We start from the raw sequence: 19,656 nt of genomic DNA, 5'->3' as shown, positions 1-19,656 counted from the left end.
CATATTTGGTGATGGTTGACTCGATTAGTCCAACAAGACAACATGTTTTTTAAGAACAAAATCTTATTTACAACGACGGCCTACTCTCATTTGCAATGAGACATGGAAATATTGATTGCTACAGCATATTAGCAAAATATTATCGATGTAATCTTTTATCAATAACGTGAGTGGGTTGAAAATCGCGCATGGTCCCGCCGACTGAAATGACTCCTTTAACTAAATAAAACACAAGTGAACAAACTCCCATTATGCCGACAGCTTACTACTCTTACTCGCACACAGTCCGTTCTCTCTGCCAAATTCCATGTTCTCCATATAATATAAACACTGTGGGATAATAGAAATAATATTAAACACGGCTTTTATGACCTGTTGTGAAATATAACGACTGCATTGAGTTATCGGTTCAATCAACTGGTGTAGAGCTGGAGCGATGAGGCACACGCCCAAAGGTACGACAATAGACGCCAACATTGCTGCAGAAGTTGACATTTGTTGTACAACATAATCACACGTCACAATTCAAAATGTACAAGATTATTATATTCACTGATTAAGTTGACTGGGAAGTATTTCCCATTTCCAGTCACATTACAGTATTTACAAATCAGGAGGGCAATGTCATAGATTTAAACAAGTTTAAACAAACAAACTGCACAACAAAATGCTGGGTTAAATAGCGGACAGAACACACGTTGAGTTGTTTTACCCAACCAGGTGGTTTTATGAGCTATGATACATCAGGTCATAGATCAGAAGAAGAAGACTGGAGGCGTGGCTTTTTGATAGTTCTATTTGGCTACCCGCGAGAGTAAATGTCATTCCGGTGAATCTGTTCTGTTGTATTGTCAACACATGTTAAAAGTGAGCACTGTCACTTTTGTAGCTTGCCAATCAAAGCAGTGACATAGTGTCATCCAAGGCTTTACAGACTTGTTCAGGCTTGTTCAACAGCTCCTGTTTGCAGAGAGCACTTATCATATCTTCAGTTAATGTCACTGCCATATCTCTCAGTAAGGGATTGGACCTCCAGAGATACACATTTGCATATCCTATTGCCCATTATCCATATTCCAGTTTTATGATGTGTGTTGGCAGGTTAAATGACTGTTGTTCGTAAGTATAATCGGGATAAGGGATGAAGCTACCCAGACAGGCTGAGAAAACTAAGCTCCTGGTAGTCTCCTGTTTCCTTGCTCCGTAAAAGGAGACAATTTGAGATGAGCTCAATTGAAATGTCTGGGCTTGTCATGTATTACAGTAACTCATTTGACTTGAGGATGCACAGAGGCTTTCTATATGAGGTCAACAGTACATTCTACCAGTGACACGATGAGAGACAAAGCAGAACGTATTGAGTCAGAGAGAGAGAGAAAAAGAGAGAGAAAGAGAGAAAAAAAGAGAGAAAAAGAGAGAGAGAGAACACAACACATGTCATCAGATCAGTGGTAGATTATTGCCTGCATGAGGAGAGGAAGCCAATATTTGCTGAGTGATGTTTTTAAAGCCCTGAGGAGAGTCCAAACTATTTAAGGGTTGGCTCTCTGGTTCCAACTTGGCATGGAGATCACAGGGACATGTAACAACCTGAGCCCAGCTCAAAGCCCTTTAAATGACTTCAACTGGGCTCCGAAGAACACTGAGGTCATATGATCACAGCACTCACTGTGCCATCAACACCCCCTCTGGACAACACGTGTACCTGCAACTCCCTCTGGCTGCACATTTACCGTTATGACGTCATGTTCAGAGTGGTTAACCAATAAGGCCCGAGGAGGTATGGTATATGGCTAATATACAACAGCTAAGGGCTGTTCTTACCCACGACGCATCGCAGAGTGCCTGGACATAGCCCTTAGCCGTGGTATATTGGCCATATATCACAAACCCCTGAGGTGCCTTATTGCTATTCTAAACTGGTTACCTACGTAATTAGAGCAGTAAAAATAAATATTTTGTCATACGCATAGTATACGGTCTGATATACCATGGCTGTCAGCCAAATCAGCATTCAGGGCTCGAACCACCCAGTTTAAAATGATCAACTCCAATGAGACAAGACAATAATATTGCAGATATGCAAGTTTGTGTGTCGTTGTTAATGGATATGGCAGAGGTTTGAGGTTCAGAGGAGGATGAGGAGGAAGAGGAAGAAGGGAAGTAGGAGGAGTAGGAGAGGGAAGAAGAGCAGGAGTAGAGGTTGGAGAAGAGATGGAGGAGCAGGATGAAGATGAGTAAGAACAATAAGTGACGACAGGAAGAAGAGGCGGAAGAGGAGGCCAGCCTTACCGTTCAGCCTCCAGGCGCATCTCCTCCCTCTTCTGCCTCCTGAGCTCTCTGCGCCGCTCAAAGTCGTCGTCCATGGTTACGCCCTGCAGGATGACATCATCATTAACAACGTTTTAGTTTATATACTGGAAGGACATACGGGTTTATCACCATCCGGTACCTCTGTATCCTGCTGGGTCATATTCATTAGGACATGGAACAAAAAACATTTGAAAAAGGTTCTGCAACAGAAAAACTAAAAATAGGCGTTTCTTAAATGGTAGGTAGTTCCTCCCTGTTTCCTTCAGTTTTCTTCTGCTTGATGTGTAGTGAAAAACGACCCTGAGGTCTCTCTGCTCTAGACCTCGATACAGGGATGCATGTTTGTGTGCCTACTACGACATTCACTACCGATACTTGCAGTACATTTACGGTACATTGATATCTCGCCAAGCCAGACACACAGTCACATTTTCCTATAAAAAAAAAACGAAGGGAGAAAGTGAAGGAATGACAGAGGAGGAGAAATCGTGTGAGGAGGAAGAGAAGTTGGCACAGGATGTTAACGCTCCTCACTAAAAATACCCTGGGTACGTGACCGAGGAGAGGAGCGGGACCACCCAGAAGATCCTTAGCCGGTCATCGTCAACCTACGCTCTTCTCTTACAATAACACAACCATACACAACCCCAATCTAGCCTGCTACTACAGCTAATAGTAAAAGTACATTGAGTGAAAGGCTACAGTACTATACCTTAGCAGTTGATTAGACCTTGAAATATACTGTATATTCTTCCCTCTTACACCATTCCAGCCTCTCCCACTGCTTTATCCCAGCACGGCTACAACACAAAGAGTTCCTGCTGCTGCACAATCTTTCACCGGCTTCGGCAGTCAACAGAAAAGGCAAACGCCTCTTCCTTTCGCCCTTCTACTCCTCCCCTCCCTCCCACTCGCCCTCCCTTCCTTTCCTTTCTTGTAACTCTACATCTCTCTCTCTCTCTCCTTCCCAAACCTCTATTACTTTTCCTGTTTTGTTTACAGAGTTGTCAGTGGTTGGCTAGGATCAGATCTGGGATCAGTTTTTAGAGAGGCAGGGTGGCTTCCTGAGTTGTGCTGTGGATCCTGCTGTAGCCTCCTGCTCTGTGCCCCTCTGTAGCCTCACACAGAGAGGGGATCTGAAAGGGTCTCCGACACGCACACGAGGACAGGAAACACCAGGACAGGGGAGGTATGTTTTAAACAAAACCCATCACTCACAGGACTAGTCCCTCTCTCATTCCCTTCCTCTCTCGCTCGCTCTCTCTCTCTCTCTCTCCTCTCACAAACCCCACCTCCTTCTCAGTTTAACTAGAGGGCTATCATAGTCAAACTACAACGCACGTGTGCTTCGGGCCAGATTATTTCCAACACCGCAATAATTTGCTCTCTGTTTAGATACACTTACGCCATTTGCAGGAGGAAGAAAATTGGCACTTGGATTTCGGCAATTCGTACAACTGTAATTAGGCAAAATGAGAGCAATAACGAAAACCCTAAAGCCTACAACAGCGTTAAGTTTAATCACATACTTCCTAAAAGCAGCACTGGGACTGAGAGCACGCTATTAGTACGAGTATGATTTGGGGGATATTTAAGAATAATGATTTATGCATAGATCATAATTTGATATTAGATTCAACTGGATTTTGAGTTTGCCTGTGAGTGCAGAGATTTGTTTTTTGCATTCCAGAGTATAACCCTCAATAAAATGAAGACATGTCAGTGTTGCACTGATTGCTTGAGAGGACCACCCATATTCTGTCAAAGCTAACATACATGGAGCAGAAGAATGGAGAGGGAGAGAGAGCGAGAGAGAGCTTCCTGGAATGACATATTTCTGACTTTCTCTCTGAGGGTTTCATATTAGAACTGCCTCTCCCTGTTCACTGTAAACTATCGTCTCTCTCTCTCTCTCTCTCTCCTCTCTCTCTCTCTCTCTCTCTCCTCTCTCTCTCTCTCTCTCTCTCTCTCTCTCTCTCTCTCTCTCTCTCTCTCTCTCTCCTCTCTCTCTCTCTCTCTCTCTCTCTCTCTCTCTCTCTCTCTCTCTCTCTCTCTCTCTCTCTCCTCTCTCTCTCTCTCTCTCTCTCTCTCTCTCCTCTCTCTCTCTCTCTCTCTCTCTCTCTCTCTCTCTCTCTCTCTCTCTCTCTCTCTCTCTCTCTCTCTCTCTCTCTCTCTCTCTCTCTCTCTCTCTCTCTCTCTCTCTCTCTCTCTCTCTCTCTCTCTCTCTCTCTCTCTCTCTCTCTCTCTCTCTCTCTCTCTCTCTCTCTCTCTCTCTCTCTCTCTCTCTCTCTCTCTCTCTCTCTCTCTCTCTCTCTCTCTCTCTCTCTCTCTCTCTCTCTCTCTCTCTCTCCTCTCTCTCTCTCTCTCTCTCTCTCTCTCTCTCTCTCTGTCTGCCAGCTCCTGAGAGCTACAATGGCAATAATGAAACATTTACTAGTCAAATTAATGCTCTGCCGCAACTCTCTGTCTGGAACTACCCAGCGCTTAAGGAACATTATATTAAAAGCCATGTTGATGTTATCCAGACAACGCTAGCTTCATGTCCCCCTATCATTTCAGGAGAGGTCTGTGTTAACAACATCCAAAACAATGTGTTCTCTACTCACAAGTAGAGAGCTGGAGGAGAATGTGGCACCATTTCATTCTCCACGAGTCATCACTGTGACACACAACCGAATAACTTTGTCTTCACCACGTTTAGCACAAACACATTCATCTCAAGACTATGCCTCGGAAACTATTTGTGGAATGCAGCATTTTAACCTCCGAATGGTAGCACAGGATCTTGAAAGAAGCGCCATTTTAAAAACAACTCCAGAAGATTCTTCCAGAGGACGAAGCACTAAGTTGTTGAACAAAACAACAGCAACAAAAAGCTGTCAAATGTAACGTGAACATTGGCAGGCCTGTCAGCAGATAACTTACACCCTGACACTTCTTCATCGGATAAACAGAAAGAAGTTCTCCTGAGATACAACAGCAGCATTTAGTCCATGTTATCCAAAGATTGCCCGAGTCCAAAACTGATTAAATGACACAATATTTGGACTGCCACCCCACCAACTTTTTGACTGCAGCCGCTCTGGACGACTCGAGCGTGGGACTAAAATTAACTCCTGAGAAAAAGAGGCAGAACGGAAGAAAGACAGACAGAAAGAAAAGAGAAAAACATTGATGCCAACAAACTTAGAATATATTCTAATATATCCTTAGATAGCACCAACATGCACAGTTCACTGTTAGTGGGGACATGAAAGCAAACATGGTTATGCTATGGGGACTCTGCCTAAGGTTTCTACTTTTGGCATCACAAGAAATGCTCTGTTCTTTTCCCTTTAAGAGAAGAAGAGGAGGGGATTGTGGGCCGGCTCCCTGGCTGTGGGCCGGCTCCCCTCCCAGCTTCCTGGCTCTGCCTGTACCTGTAGGGAAGCGCAAGCTGTGTGCACATTGCCATGGTGACCCAGGTGTGAGGGTTGGCCAGGTGTGGTTGGAGGGAGGGAGCTGGGAGAAATAGAGGTATCCCAGGTATCTGCCATGTCAGTGGTGGGCTGGCACAAGACCCAGGGATTGTGTGGCAGGAGCAGAGAGGGAAAGAGAGAGTGAGGCCAAGGCATCCTTCACCTCCTCTCTCTCGCTGGGGCCTACTCATTAGGAGGTGCTGGTGGAATGTGAGCTATGTGCTCTTTGCTCTGGCCCCTGTCTGGGCCTCTCAGGTGGGGTGGAGAGGTAGGCTGCTGTCACTCTTACTCACTGTCAGTCTATCCATAGGCTACTGTGAGAGCCTGGTATGGCCATGTCCAATAAACGTCTTCATCAGGATCGTTACCACTATAATCATCCTCATCATCTTTTTTATTAAAAAATATATATATATATTTCACCTTTATTTAACCAGGTAGGCTAGTTGAGAACAAGTTTTCAATTACAACTGTGACCTGGCGAAGATAACACAAAGCGACACAAACAACACAGAGTTGTTTGTGTGGAATAAACACATGGAATAAACAAACGTACAGTCAATAACACAATAGAAAAGTATATAAACAGTGTGTGCAAATGTAGTAAGACAAGGCAATAAATAGGCCATAGTGTCGAAATCATTTCAATTTAGCAATTAAACACTGGAGTAATAGACGTGCAGCAGATTAATGTGCAAGTAGCGATACTGGGGTGCAAAGGAGCAAAAATAATAAATATAGGGAGGATGTAGTTGGATGGGCTATTAACAGATGGGCTATGTACAGGTGCAATGATCTGTGAGCTGATCTGACAGCTGATGCTTAAAGTTAGTGAGGGAGATATAAGACAGTCATTGGCAGCAGAGAACTGGAAGGAAAGGCAGCCAAAGGAGGAGTTGGCTTTGGGGGTGACCAGTGAAATATACCTGCTGGAGCGTGTGCTACGGGTGGGTGCTGCTATGGTGACCAGTGAGCTGAGATAAGGCGGGGCTTTACCTAGCAAAGACTTTGGTGACAAAACAGATGGCACTGTGATAGACTGCATCAAATTTGCTGAGTAGTGTTGGAGGCTATTTTGTAAATGACACCGCCGAAGTCAAGGATCGGTAGGATAGTCAGTTGAACGAGGGTATGTTTGGCAGCATGAGTGAAGGAGGCTTTGTTGCAAAATAGGAAGCCGATTATAGATTTAATTTTGGATTGGAGATGCTTAATGCGAGTCTGGAAGGAGAGTTTACAGCCTAACCAGACACCTAGGTATTTGTAGTTTTCCACAAGTCAGAGCCGTCCAGAGTAGTGATGTTGGACAGGCGGGCAGCAATCGGTTGAAGAGCATGCATTTAGTTTTACTTGCATTTAAGAGCCGTTGGAGGCCACGGAAGGAGTGTTGTATCTTGATCATCACAATCTTGAGTTCACCATCCTCCTCCTCTTCATCATCCTCCTGATCATCATATTGTAATATAATCTAACCATACCATTCAATTCCTGACAATAGCGTGATTATCTGCGCAACAGATTCCGGCCGCAACAACAGTATCCCCAATTCCCCGTCCTCCGGTTGGAGACATGAATCATGTCTGGCTCTGACACTGACAGACAGGGATGGGGAGGGAGGGAGGGAGGGAGGAAAGGGTGAGTGAGAAGCTGCCCAAGGGAGGAAACGGGAGGCGTACTCTCACCTGGAGAGAGAGAGAGAGAGAGAATCTGAGCACCAGTCAGTCAGTGTGTCAGTCACTCCAGCCTCGGCCTGTTCCACGTTGAGGAGGAGGAGGGTCTCAAATCTGTGTGGAAAAGGAGAAAACTACTAAAACTCCATTCTTCATTCCATTCCCCCCCGGCTGCTATTCACTTAGTGTTCCAATGAAACCTAGTGATCAAAAGGATCTTTCTGTTTCGAGACCCAGTTCTGTCAATGAGTGTGGTGCGAGAGCCAAGACAGTGAAATCTGTCTAGACTATGACATTCACCTAGGTCAGGTCACCCCAACTGAGCTCCTCAACTCTGTCCGACTGGCTGACTCTGAGTCAGGGCTCTCTGTCTGTCTGTCAACGCTGCAGGTGTGTCGCCTCCTGATCCCGGTGCAGTGTCATTTAGGCGGTGAGCCAAAATCCTATTACACTGATCTCAGACCTGCTGGTGTGATGTTTTATGGTGGACTCAGGTCTTAGTTCAGGTCTGTGTGTACTGTGTGTGTGTTGACGGTGTCTATTACAGTGCAGCAGACCAGCTAATGGTCTGTACAGTAATGAGACTGAGCAGCGTCCCCACTGGAGCTGAAACTAAGCCCTGCACAGTGTAGCAGTCACTCCTTGTCAGTGAGATGACAGGCCAGGATTCCCCATTCCCACCCAGCAGTGTTTACACAGGAGCCATCAGGACTGTCTCACAGTCACACAGCCTGCGCTCTGTCTACTCATACACAGAGGAGAGGAACAGAACAAAGGTTTAGCTGTAGTAGATACCATGGTCTTCTGTAGGCAGACTGACTGACTAACTAATGCTATGCAGGTGCTCAGGGGGGCAGTTTGAGATGGGCAAACGCCAAGATGATACCTGTAGGGGTATGGGTATGTATCCAAATGTGGATAGCAATACAGAGGGCAGAGGAATGTTCCATCTCTGAGAACATCTGGGAGTGTGTGTCTGTCTTGGTCTGTGTGTGTCTCTGTGCGCCCAGCCAACGTGCATGTGTCCTGTCCATCGCCACCTGTAATGATGTGTTTGGAAGAGGTTGTCCTCCCTTGGTCCCGTTCAGCGTGATCTGCCTCTCCTCTCACACGCCGGCCCCGTGCCTCGCCTCTATTAACTCATTTACTGCCTCTGGCCCAGCCCAGGCAGTGAAACACGCCAGGATGTGGCCACATCAATTCACTGGAGTTTTAGGCATGGGGGGAGGCCATAATTTCTGACTCTCTTTCTCTTTGCCTCGCTCTCCCCTTCACCCGTCTCTTAGTCTGTCACGGTACAGACACTGCTGTTGGACCGCAAAGGCATGATCCGACCAGCTGCTGACTACGTGCTCATTGTCAACACTGGGAGAATGTGAGGAGGAGGAGTGTGTGTGTGTGTGTGTGTGTGTGTGTGTGTGTGTGTGACTGCACATACTTCCTCCCCTACATACTGATGCCAAGGGGTTGTCAGACAACTCAGTTGACCCGAGGACAGATCCTGTGGTGTCAGAGTAGAAGACTTTAGCGGGGACACATCTTTCCTTGGGCAGGATATGAGGTGGCCAAAAGCATCTGAGCTCAGCTCGATCTCAAAACCATCTGCTTCATATGTTCGGGCTCTATCCGCTCCAAAACAAATTCATTCCGCGAGAAGTTTCGGGTTAGCGCTAATACGGAAGAATTCGGCAAATTAAAGCACTATTCATAGAATATTAGAGAGCTGAGAGCCCATTGGAAAGGACAGTATAAGGACTGACTAAACTTGAATTCTTAAGACACACCATCATTAGTGACTTAGTCTGATGATCACACACAATCCCTCCCAAATCACCACAGATTGCTATTGTGTTGACTTTGGCTGTAAGATTGAGGAGTGAGGGGAAAATATTGGGGCTGAAAAAAAAAATGAAAAAAAAAAAAAAGAGGTCCAAGCCTCTGAGTTTCCACTTGGGGATGAAAAAGGAGACTCCGGCATGCATTCCCAGACAATGGTTCACGATCCCTGACACATCTCCTTTCCCAGACGAATATTCAGACTGACTGCTAGCTATAGCCTAAGGTCACCTGTAACAGCTCACAGCTGAGAATCCGTCACCGACACACTGTAATCATCACAGGCAAAAAACGGATCACTGGATGTTACCGTCCAATCAGGGTTGTGCTAGACAAGGTTCTTTCACTGATATGCTTGACATCTCAGCTACTAAACCTAGTGTGTGATGTAACATGTTGATCAAATTACTCACATAACCCTTTTTTGGGAAGGAAAAAAAGGCACCCGAATGCCTTACATAATTCTGATAAGAGATTACAAATTTAGCCCCATCCTGGAACATTTCGATACATTTCCCAGTGCCAGTGTGATTAAACTTGGGTTTTTTGGCGTGGCATGTTCAATTGGTGTTTTAAATAGAACATTAGTCATTGGAATAATCTATTTTTACTCTTCTGGTTTGGTCCCAAACACAGTTCTGTTCCTCCTCTCCTCTCCTCTCCACTCCACTCCTCTTCACTCCCCCAGTAATGCTTATTAAACCTGTTAAACGTGTTAGGACCTCCTCTCTCCCCCCAGAGGGGCCTTCCTTTTCGGCCTGACACACACAGGCACTCGCACACACACCCACCTGTCTGTCAGCTTTCCTCAGTTGATCAGCTTCAACCTTCGCTACATGTCTGTCTTTAAAGCACCATGTCGGAGACTCGCCGTGCTCGTCGGCAAAGACAAAATACACCCACCATGCCATAGTTCATTCACATCACCATGGGTTAAACCATCAACCCTAGTCCAATACTCAGTCCAAATGAGATCGCTGCCAACGGCTGAGACGAGAGGACAAAAGAGGATGTCAGTAAAACATAATCTTGCTATCAATGTTGCTTTTTTAAGAGAGTCATTTGCATTAGGATTAGTTTATACAGTGAACCCTTTAATGACATTGTAAAGATTCAGCGAGTTTCAGAATGATGAGCAACGGCAGTACATGAGATGAGGTCTTTTCTCCTGTCCTCGTTGTGTTTTAAAAGGCTCGTGCCGTGCCTTAAATGGTGCGCTTTCAACGTCAGATCCACAATCAGCCCGTATCAGAGCAGCGCGGCCCAAGGAGAACAAATCCCACACAAAATAGGGATGTTTTTTTTTTGTACTCCATCAGAAGGCTACTGCTCACTGGCTGTACTCCATATGACCAAATATGGAAGAAAAAAAAAGCTCCCTTTCCCGTAACCTAACTGGGAGAGAGAAGAAAAAAAAATCTAGCTAACATGCTGTGCAGTGAGATACAGGCAGCTCTCCCACTCATAACATACTGACCACAAAAGAGGCCAGGGTTCAAATAGTATTGGGAATTGTTGAAGTTCTTTGAGTGTTTGCTCGGAGTCTGCCTGGCGTGCCAGATGGGGTGGGGATTGCACTTTGGGGGCTAGTCCAGTGGTTCCACGAACCCTGGCAAGCTCAATCAAGCACAGTTAAACTCTTTGAAAGATTTCAAATACTATTTGAAACCAGGTTTGGTTCGGGCTAGCTGTATCCCTAAGCAACATGCCTGATGATGGTGGCATCCCTGGGACAGTGCAAAGTAAAACCAGAATATTATTAGACTGGCTTGCCCTAGACAAGAAGGACCACATTGCAACTCTATATCTTTGTCTGGCTGGATCGCTATGGTACAAGGGTGTGTGAACCTGTGGTAAAGGCCGACTCCATTTGAAGCCAGTAGGGAGTTGAAAATAACTAACCTTTCTTTGTTCATTTTTAGAAAAATATACATATTTCTCTTCCACGAAAGGGTCGACATTCTGCACTCTAAAGCCTGAAGGTCTGTACCGTAGGTTACATTTGGCTGAACACAGTCTCAATCCGAGGGGTCTCAGCCCTGCGCTGCAGTTAGAAACCGTTTGTTTCTCTGCCCCCAGACTATTTGGTCCCTGACAAACGCCTGCCACTGTTGTCAATCAAAGAAGGAAACCAAACGACTGGCCAAGAGGAAAAAAAAAAACACTCAACCCAGCAGTAGAACAAAGCAATAAATAATGTCGCTTGGCTTTTTCCCTTGTATTTAGTCAAGACGGAGTGGTTTTAGCTGTCAGCATGTAACCTATGAAATAATACATCAAGACTCTAGTCCAAATATCCAGAACACCAACTAATCGCAATAAATATCTGCCTCCGCTCTTGACGCAGGTTTTTTTTTGTCATTAATCTTTTTTGGAGGCAGCTCTGTAGACTGGTCACTAGCTAGCACAGCCTCAAAGTCATAACATCTGATTTGAAACCTAACCCTAACCACACTGCTAACCTTGAACGAAGACCAAAAATATTAAATAATATAGCCAATTTTGACTTTGCAGCTGGCTTATCTAGCGGAAATCGCACGGTTCTGTCTCCAGGGCAAGATTAATGACAATAAACATCAACCTTGATATCAACAGCCTTTGTCTTGTGTAATTCCACTAGGACATACAGTACACTAAATGTTGCAATCTTCTTTCTATACTTACGTGGCTATGAAGCCACTCTACAGCAGTTTGACAGAAGGGGGTGGGTAACTGAATGAATCCTGACCGAATCCTGTTTAGCGGACAGGAAGCTCACTCAGTTGAAACACTCACTCACTCACTCACGACTGGGGACTTTGACGAATGACTCGCTCACCCCACCTGTTCAGGAGAAAGGCTTCCTCTTCCTCCACCCTGTCTGCGTCCCAAATGGCACCCTATTCCGGATACAGCGCACTTCTTCAAGAGTAGCGAACCACGTAGGGGAACAGGGTGCCATTTGGGACACGTTCTGTCAGCGACAACCCACCATCTTGACACCTGCCATCTTTTAGTATAAATGACCCCCCCCCCCCCCCCATGGGCCCTGAACCACTCCTCGACAGATCATTAATCTGACATTCACTGACCAAAGAGTAGCAGGGTGTAGCAAGGCTGGGGTGTTGACACCTACATGATGTGTTTTACTCAAAGCAAAGCACTACTGATGCCAGTACAACCAAAAGGTCTGGATCTGCTACATCTCTTTCTCCAGGTTGGGGGCACTCGGATGGGAGCACATCCTGTACCAAAATAGACCTGTGTGTCACTAGAGGCCCCAATTCATGTATGGAACATGATAACATAGTAAAGCGTAAGTAACAGTAACATTGTCCTCACCAAACCGTCGATTGCGATCGATCTCAAAAGGCATTCCTAGTCGATCGCCAAACATTTCTATAAAAAAACTGCGATAAAGCCATTCATTCCTAAATGTTTCTGTCTCGCGCTGTTGACAGTAGGTGAACTTGTTTCATCTGCCCTGCGTTCCGGGTAGGCGAAGTGTTCCCATTTTGAACCATTTCATGTGTCTGAAGATACAAACGCCACCTACTCAGCGTTCCCGGAGAGCAAATCAAGTGCACCTATAGGCCTACCGCTAGCAAATTGTTTTGCTCAGACCATGTGCCTGTCTGCCGCTTCCTCGAGCGTACAACAAAGTAAGTTTATACTGTGATTTCAAAACATCTAAAACCAAGGGGTTGTCAGACAACTCAGTTGACTAGAGAGAGACTGTCAACGAATACAGAAAAGAGCTTTTGTTTTTATGAGGGAGTTCATGTTTAAGTTCATACTCCGCACTGTCAACACTTTTATTTGCCATAAAATGCACTTCTCCACTTGAGCTGCAACCAGCACCACAGCTTCAATGAATGAGTAGCAAAATGTCCCGATAAGGTTGCGTTGTTGTTATTATTAGCGTCGTGTCTTTAAAAAAATTAATCGAGGAATATTTCACTTTCTCTGGTCATAGGAGTAACATGGATTTGTGCGTGATGCAAAAAAATAATGCAGCGTGAGTTTCGCGCATCAGCTCGGGAACACGGTCGCCCCTTTTTGGTCAGTCTTCGCCAAGGGACGGTCCCACTGTGAGAAACGGACCCTCTGATGCTCTCCCTCTGCTGAGACTGACCATCAAATCCAGACACAATCAGTCCAGTAAAATAAAGAATGCACATTGTTTATGCTCACTGAGCTGTGTTACTCAGGTAACACAACAAGATCATATACCTCGAGTTTAGAGTTTGAGTTGATTTTATTTTTACAGGGACAGTGCACATTAATCAACGTTTCAGTAAAAATGCCGGTTTTAGCCAGCCGGCTAATTTTCAACCGCAGTCCCTGGGAAGGTTATTAAAAACAATTACAATATAGACAATAGCAACATAGGACAAGCAAGACGTAGCATACAGACATAGCAACATAGAACAAAAAGCAGCAAGACAAAATTCATAAAAGCAACAAAGTGTTTCCACACCTCACAAGCTACAGACAACATAGAAAGCGGCAACACACAGCTGGGGACCATGTTCACAAATCTGATTGACCTTTAGCCATGTCTTCATGCATTTTGTGAAAGTGTGATATGTGGTGCAGTTATGTGTGTCTGATGGCAGTGTATTCCAGACATGGGAAGCTCTCACAGAGAAAGCGGATTTACTAAAGGTGCTTTTCCTTAAGGGAACTATACAGTCACCTCTCATGGCAGACCTTGTGGATCTGCTGCCATATGTTTGGGTTTTCTGTTTAACAAAAATACTAAGTGGAGGGGGAGCCAGGCCATTTAGGATCTTGAATACAAGACATGCATCTGTGTATTGCACAAGATTTTCCCAACTCAGGAGCTCATGCTTTCTGAGGATATAACAGTGATGATGGCTATTGGGCTTCCTATCAAGCACTTTGAGAGCCTGTTTGTAGACAGACTGAATAGGTTTTAATGTTGTACAGCAAGCTTGGGCCCAACTAGTCAAGCAGTAGGTTAAGTGGGGGAGTATCATAGATTTGAAGTACAGTTTTGCTACCTCTGTAGTCAAACAATTTTGTATAAATCGGAAATGAGCTAGGTTGAAATTGGTTATTTGAATGACCTTTTTCACATGCTTTTTAAAAGAGAGGTTGGAATAAAGTATGATGCCAATGTACTTAAAATCAGATACCACCTGGAGCTTCCCCCTGACACACAGACGTCTGGCTCAGTAGCATCTGTTGCCCTCTTTGTGAAGATCATGCAAACAGTTTTTTTCACATTGAGATGCAAACACGAGTCACTGAAATATAATTTGAAAATGTTCTGAGTTGATCCACATAATTATTATGACACAAAGCAGTGGCAACTGGAACACATGTCACGGCAACTGGAACACATGTTCTGGAACACGTTTTTTTTCTTTATGAGAAATACATTTGTATCATAAACATTTCTGACAAGTTTCCCTTAAAAAGAAAATATTTATGTTTTGCAGAGATTGAGAGACCCTTCGATTGCCAGAGGAAAAAAATGAGGCTATACTTTCGAGAGACAAAAATGAATGAAAACATCGGAGTGATTTATGTGCCTGGTCCGTATCACAGTGGGAGAAATGACTTCCTGTCATGCCTTTACATGGAAACGTACAAGCAGCACGAGCAGCAACGAAGCCATGACGTAACCGCTTACACACCAGGAGAAGCTTGTGAGGCCTGCTCAGATCATGACGGGCTGAATCAGACACTGATAGATGTTGTGTATCTCCTTTTATTCTGTCTGTGTCTACCCAGGGGGCCGTGTTGCCTCGCAGAAAATTGGTACCATGACCACTGCTTCAAAATTACACGTTTTACCTCAGAGCATACATTTTCATCAATCCGATCGTTTAGCCATGCGCAAATCTGTAAATCCGGCTGCGGAATGCGCTTTCTAAAGCGTCGCGCAAGGATATTCAAGGGTATTGTGTGACAAGAGATCTTTCAAAATAAGGGGCCTGTTGCATTCCTGGGGAGAGATAGGAGAAAGATAGAGGAGAGAGTACCAGCGAGAGAGAGAGAGGATTAAGATTCTAGCTCTAGCACAATGACCTCACCGAGGGCTATTACTCTGAGTGAACGGGAAAGGTGGAGAGGTCCAGCATTTAGGCTGCTCCGAGACTCCCTTGTAAAAACATTTTGGTTTGTTTAGTGAACAAATACTTTTTTTTTTAAAATCACTGTCAGGATAACTGATTATAATGGAGCTCATTGTGACGGCTGCCGGTGCTGTTTTTGTTTCGGACGAAATACGAGGAAGAGATAAAGGACGAGGTCTGTTGCTCTTTGCATCCAAGCATCACTCAGCAGGCCTGAGCACATCTGTACGAGGGGGTGGGGTGGGTCACTGCATTGGGGCTAAAGGCCAGGTGTGACACTAAGAGGTGTTCAGTAGCAGTACAGATTGATGAATGGGAGTGGAAACCGTGACCAGAGACGAGGGCTAATTTATCAGTCAAGCTCCGCTCTTCCATAAACTCCTGTCTGAGGTTCTCATTGCACTGCCAAAACCACGGTCTTAACTGTGATGCAGTATGTATGTGATGGATGTAACTAAGCTGTACCCTGGTCGAGTCTACTTCCCACCACCACAACCAAATCCCTCTGAGAGATATCCGTGAGTGAACTGGTTCTAAACCTTCCCCTTGATTTTGAAGAGCCATATCAACAACACCACCTTCTTAGACAGAAACCAGGAGTCTCCTATTCCAACCCTCTCGGTGTTCTAGAGATGCCTTGCTTACGACGCAATGTCTAGGTCTGTCTGGGTGTAATAAATATGAATCAAATCAAATCAAATAATAAATATGAATGTCTATATGCGTGTTTGCCTCTAGTGTAAACATAGCTCACCTTAAGACTGAGCCTGCAGCTAGCTCAGTGTAAAGACCGTGTGACATAATAGTAATCGATAGTTGTGAGGTTCAGCTCCTCAAGACCATACATTCCTGTCTGAGTGGAGAGAGGAGACAATCCTTCTCGTGCCTCAGTGTTCTCCTATCCTGGAGGCTAGGCTACGCTAGAGGAGATCTCGTTTCTGTGCATATTTCTGCTGGCTGTTATTATTAGTGTCGCAGGGGGTCAGAGGTCCGGGATGGGTTGCAACTCTGTGTGCCCCCCCTCAGGGTGATAGTGGGGGCCAGAAGCCATTGATCTCCATAAAGCATAGGTATCTCTCTCTTCTCCTAGTCCTGTCTGTCAATGGGCCCCATCCAGACGCAACATCCACACGCAGTAGCATAGCCACTTTTGTCAGTGAAACATCTTGACCATTGACGGTTTGCTAAATTATGTCAACTCAGCAGTGCTTGTCTGTCAGGACAGAAGGCCATTCCTTCTCTTCTTCGCTCCTCCTCTCTGTGGCTCTGACTTCTGACTCTGCTGCCAGGCATTCCAGGAAACACTAGAGCTCTAGGAGACATAACAAAGCACTCGCTCTGTCTCTTTCTATCCCAGTCGCTCTCCCTTCCATCTTTCTCTTCCCATCTGCCCATTCTCTCGCTCACCGTCTCCTCTCGCACCACTCCTTTTTTCTCTCCCTCTGTCTCACTCACTCGGTCTTGTCCGGTCTTGGAAGCCTCGTGGTTAGTTCTCTCGTGAGTGTCTTAAGAATTTTTGTACAATGGCGCATTGCCTCAGTTATACTACGAAGTATTTTTTTACGTGCCTCCTAACGCTACGTCACGGACACAACTCTAGATAAGAGCATTACTCCTCTTCAACGTGAGGCGACTTTTACTGCCAAATGAAGGATAAAAATTCAGCTTTTGTAGGTTAATGTACGTTATTTAAAGCGTCTACTTCCCAAATCTAGTAGAATAACACATCTCAGACAACCATGAAATTGTAAATAATTAAGTCGTCGGGTTTAGGAGAGTGCTTAGGTTCCCATTTATAGGGGTTCGTTCCATTTTAGCTAATGGCAAAACTAGAAATGAGATGACTCTGTAAACTTAAGTACAATGGGAACAAATCCAAAACCCCCCCAGGTTTCTTTTCTGCTAGTAATCTGCTCAGAAGGAAAACCATCTCCTTCTCACATGATACCCATCCACCTGTGCCACTTCTGAACAAGCACACACACCTTATTCACTTCCAGCCTGTTCCCTCTGTTTATTATGTATTGAGCCTGAGTGACTGGTATTTCATTTCAGACGGGCTCAAACTCCGGGCCAAGCAGGGCTGGTGTACCATTACTGGTCATTAACTTTAACCTGAGCTAATGGCTTCTCATTATCCAAGGTGGTCCCCCAGATGTCTGTCATAGTAAATGGGTGGCACAGAGCTTTAGGGACAAGAGCATTCAGACATCCTCTTCTCTGTCCCAGGGAACACGCCAACCTGGGGCAGACATTGACACAGGCCTCCCCCTAACAAGCCTTCATTGTTCTACATTTTCCCTCAGCTGCTGGGTTCATTAAAGCAGGGCTTAATGAGGCCAGCCTGTCACCCCCCCCCCCCTTCTCTTCTACCCTCACCCCAAGTACCCAACCCAATCCATCCCAAAATCTCCAACCCCATCAACCACACCCCTTCTACCCTCCTCACCCCTATTCATCCAAACCCTCTACCCTACTCAACTACCTCACACCCACCCACCAAACCAACCCTTTAAATCTACTCCCATCTCACCCAATATCATACGCCCACACCCCTTCCCTCTCCCATCCCCTCCACTCCTCTCCCCAAACCCAATCGCATGTGTACATTCTATTCAACCCAACTCACTCAGCCTTGTCTTGTCTTAGCTAGCTAGCAGAACGCTCCTCCTTATGAAGATTTGCTCCATTGTCTTTGGGTAGCCTAGCCTCTCATCTGATGAGAGGAGAGCCATTAGCGCTAACGGGCCTGTAATTAAGAAGCGCTCACTCTCCTTTAATGAGCGTGCTCACTTCGTTTAGTCTAACCGTGCATTGCGTAAATAAGCAGCGGGGCCTAGCAGCTCCGCTGTCTCCATTGTCTTTGGGTAGCCTAGCGTCACACTTGTTATTGAGTTGCTTGTTTAGAGTTGTTGTTTTGTTGACATAGTGTCCTCATCTTGGCATGTGTGGAATTGGCTGATTGCCACTTCTTTTTGCATTTCAATTTGTTAGCCGGTTTTCTCGGTCTGTCAGACTTGATGCTACAGATCGGGTCTTGTTCCATTAAATAATTAGGCCTACTCATCATTTTATCTTTAACTCAAGATGGCCACCTGTTAGGTAGAAGGGTTAATTTTCAAATAGTAATACTTGTCAAACTACTTCACTAAGAAAATACTTGGACCAAGCAATACATCAGCTAGCTTCCTACAAGTGTATGCAGGAGAGTTGTAACCCAGCATGAATCTGAATCTGTCCCTTCTTAGCAGAGTTTTGGCTAGCACCTCAACAGCCATTAGCACCAGACCCATTGCCCTAGACCTGGGCTGTTTAACAATAACATGAGTGATGGTTTCTCCCAATCACCTTGAGCAGGTCTCTTATGAGGTAAGACACTCAGCCTCTCTCCCATGCAGAGGAGCTCTGATTAAAACCCTTGTCAAAAGGCAGTGGTAACGTCCCAACGGGCACCCTATTTCCTATATAGTGCACAACTTTTGATCAGAGCCCTATGGGCTCTGGTCAAAAGTAGTGCACTATTAAGGGAATAGGGTACCATATAGGATGGAGGCAGTCCACCTGCCAGCTCCATGTTACCCAACAGTGAAGTGAATTTATGAATTACCCGATGGTACTGAAATGATTCCAAACTAACAAATTCAAGCTGGGCTCGGGTCTCGCACAGTACTATATATGGATGAGGGGGATACTTACATTCCCCTTTCTCTGAAGTGGGGGAGAAGTCTTTGGCATTATTAGGTGCCAGGAGAAAGAGAGAAACACAACATACAGTAATGCGCCCGCACACACATACACACAATAAACAAAATAACTGCTACATTGGGGATGGATCCTCCATGTCAGCCATTTTAGATGCTTTGATCTTCAGCTTTAAATCAGATTCCATTGCCTTCCTCTGTATGGAGCAATGACATGTGAATAGGAAAATAAATGGAAGGGGAGATCTGCTCGCTGCTCGGCTCCTCTCGTTGCTTGTAATACATTCCTGAGCAACCCTGAGAGGCTTGTATGTCAATGCCTGAATATGCTTCTGATTACGAGGGACAGAGTACACTCAATAAACTCTTAGACCATTACTACTGCTCCTAATACCAGCCAGAACGCAGACCCCCAGACTGGGCTGGCTAATTCAGGTGGGTAACATTACTGGAGACAATAAAAAAAAGGTCTGCACCTTTAAAAACATAACACTTGGCTCCAACAGGAGAAATGGCAGTGGTCATCGCTTCAGATTGCTGCTGTGCAATCACTTGCGTTGTCCGAAGCTGTAGTCCTGATTCAGACAGGTCA

General features: G+C 45.2%; 1 protein-coding gene across 35 annotated transcripts in view; it reads right to left on the bottom strand.

The window, feature by feature from the left end:
* The window catches only part of LOC109879111 (non-muscle caldesmon-like), a 53,333-nt gene that overhangs the window by 25,081 nt on the left and 8,596 nt on the right, over positions 1–19,656 (bottom strand). For 15 of the 35 annotated variants that reach the window (XR_004204138.1, XR_004204139.1, XR_004204145.1 and 12 more), the window contains exons 1-2: positions 2,453–2,488; positions 2,293–2,375 (exon numbers count right to left, since the gene is read on the bottom strand). Coding sequence is in view for 9 of the 35 variants with exons in the window: in XM_031797165.1 (XP_031653025.1) it covers positions 2,293–2,375; positions 2,453–2,479 (110 nt within the window). In the remaining 26 variants the exon portion in view is untranslated. Of the gene's footprint in view, positions 1–2,292; positions 2,376–2,452; positions 2,489–3,025; positions 3,476–7,453; positions 7,556–19,656 lie in introns of those variants that run through there. The other 20 variants (XR_004204149.1, XR_004204143.1, XR_004204159.1 and 17 more) reach the window with 9 other exon arrangements.

The sequence above is a fragment of the Oncorhynchus kisutch genome, linkage group LG19 (assembly GCF_002021735.2).
Source record: "Oncorhynchus kisutch isolate 150728-3 linkage group LG19, Okis_V2, whole genome shotgun sequence".
In the NCBI taxonomy this organism is placed as follows: domain Eukaryota; kingdom Metazoa; phylum Chordata; class Actinopteri; order Salmoniformes; family Salmonidae; genus Oncorhynchus; species Oncorhynchus kisutch.
Note: the sequence above shows the minus strand (reverse complement) of the source record. Positions and strands in the feature narration are given on the sequence as shown.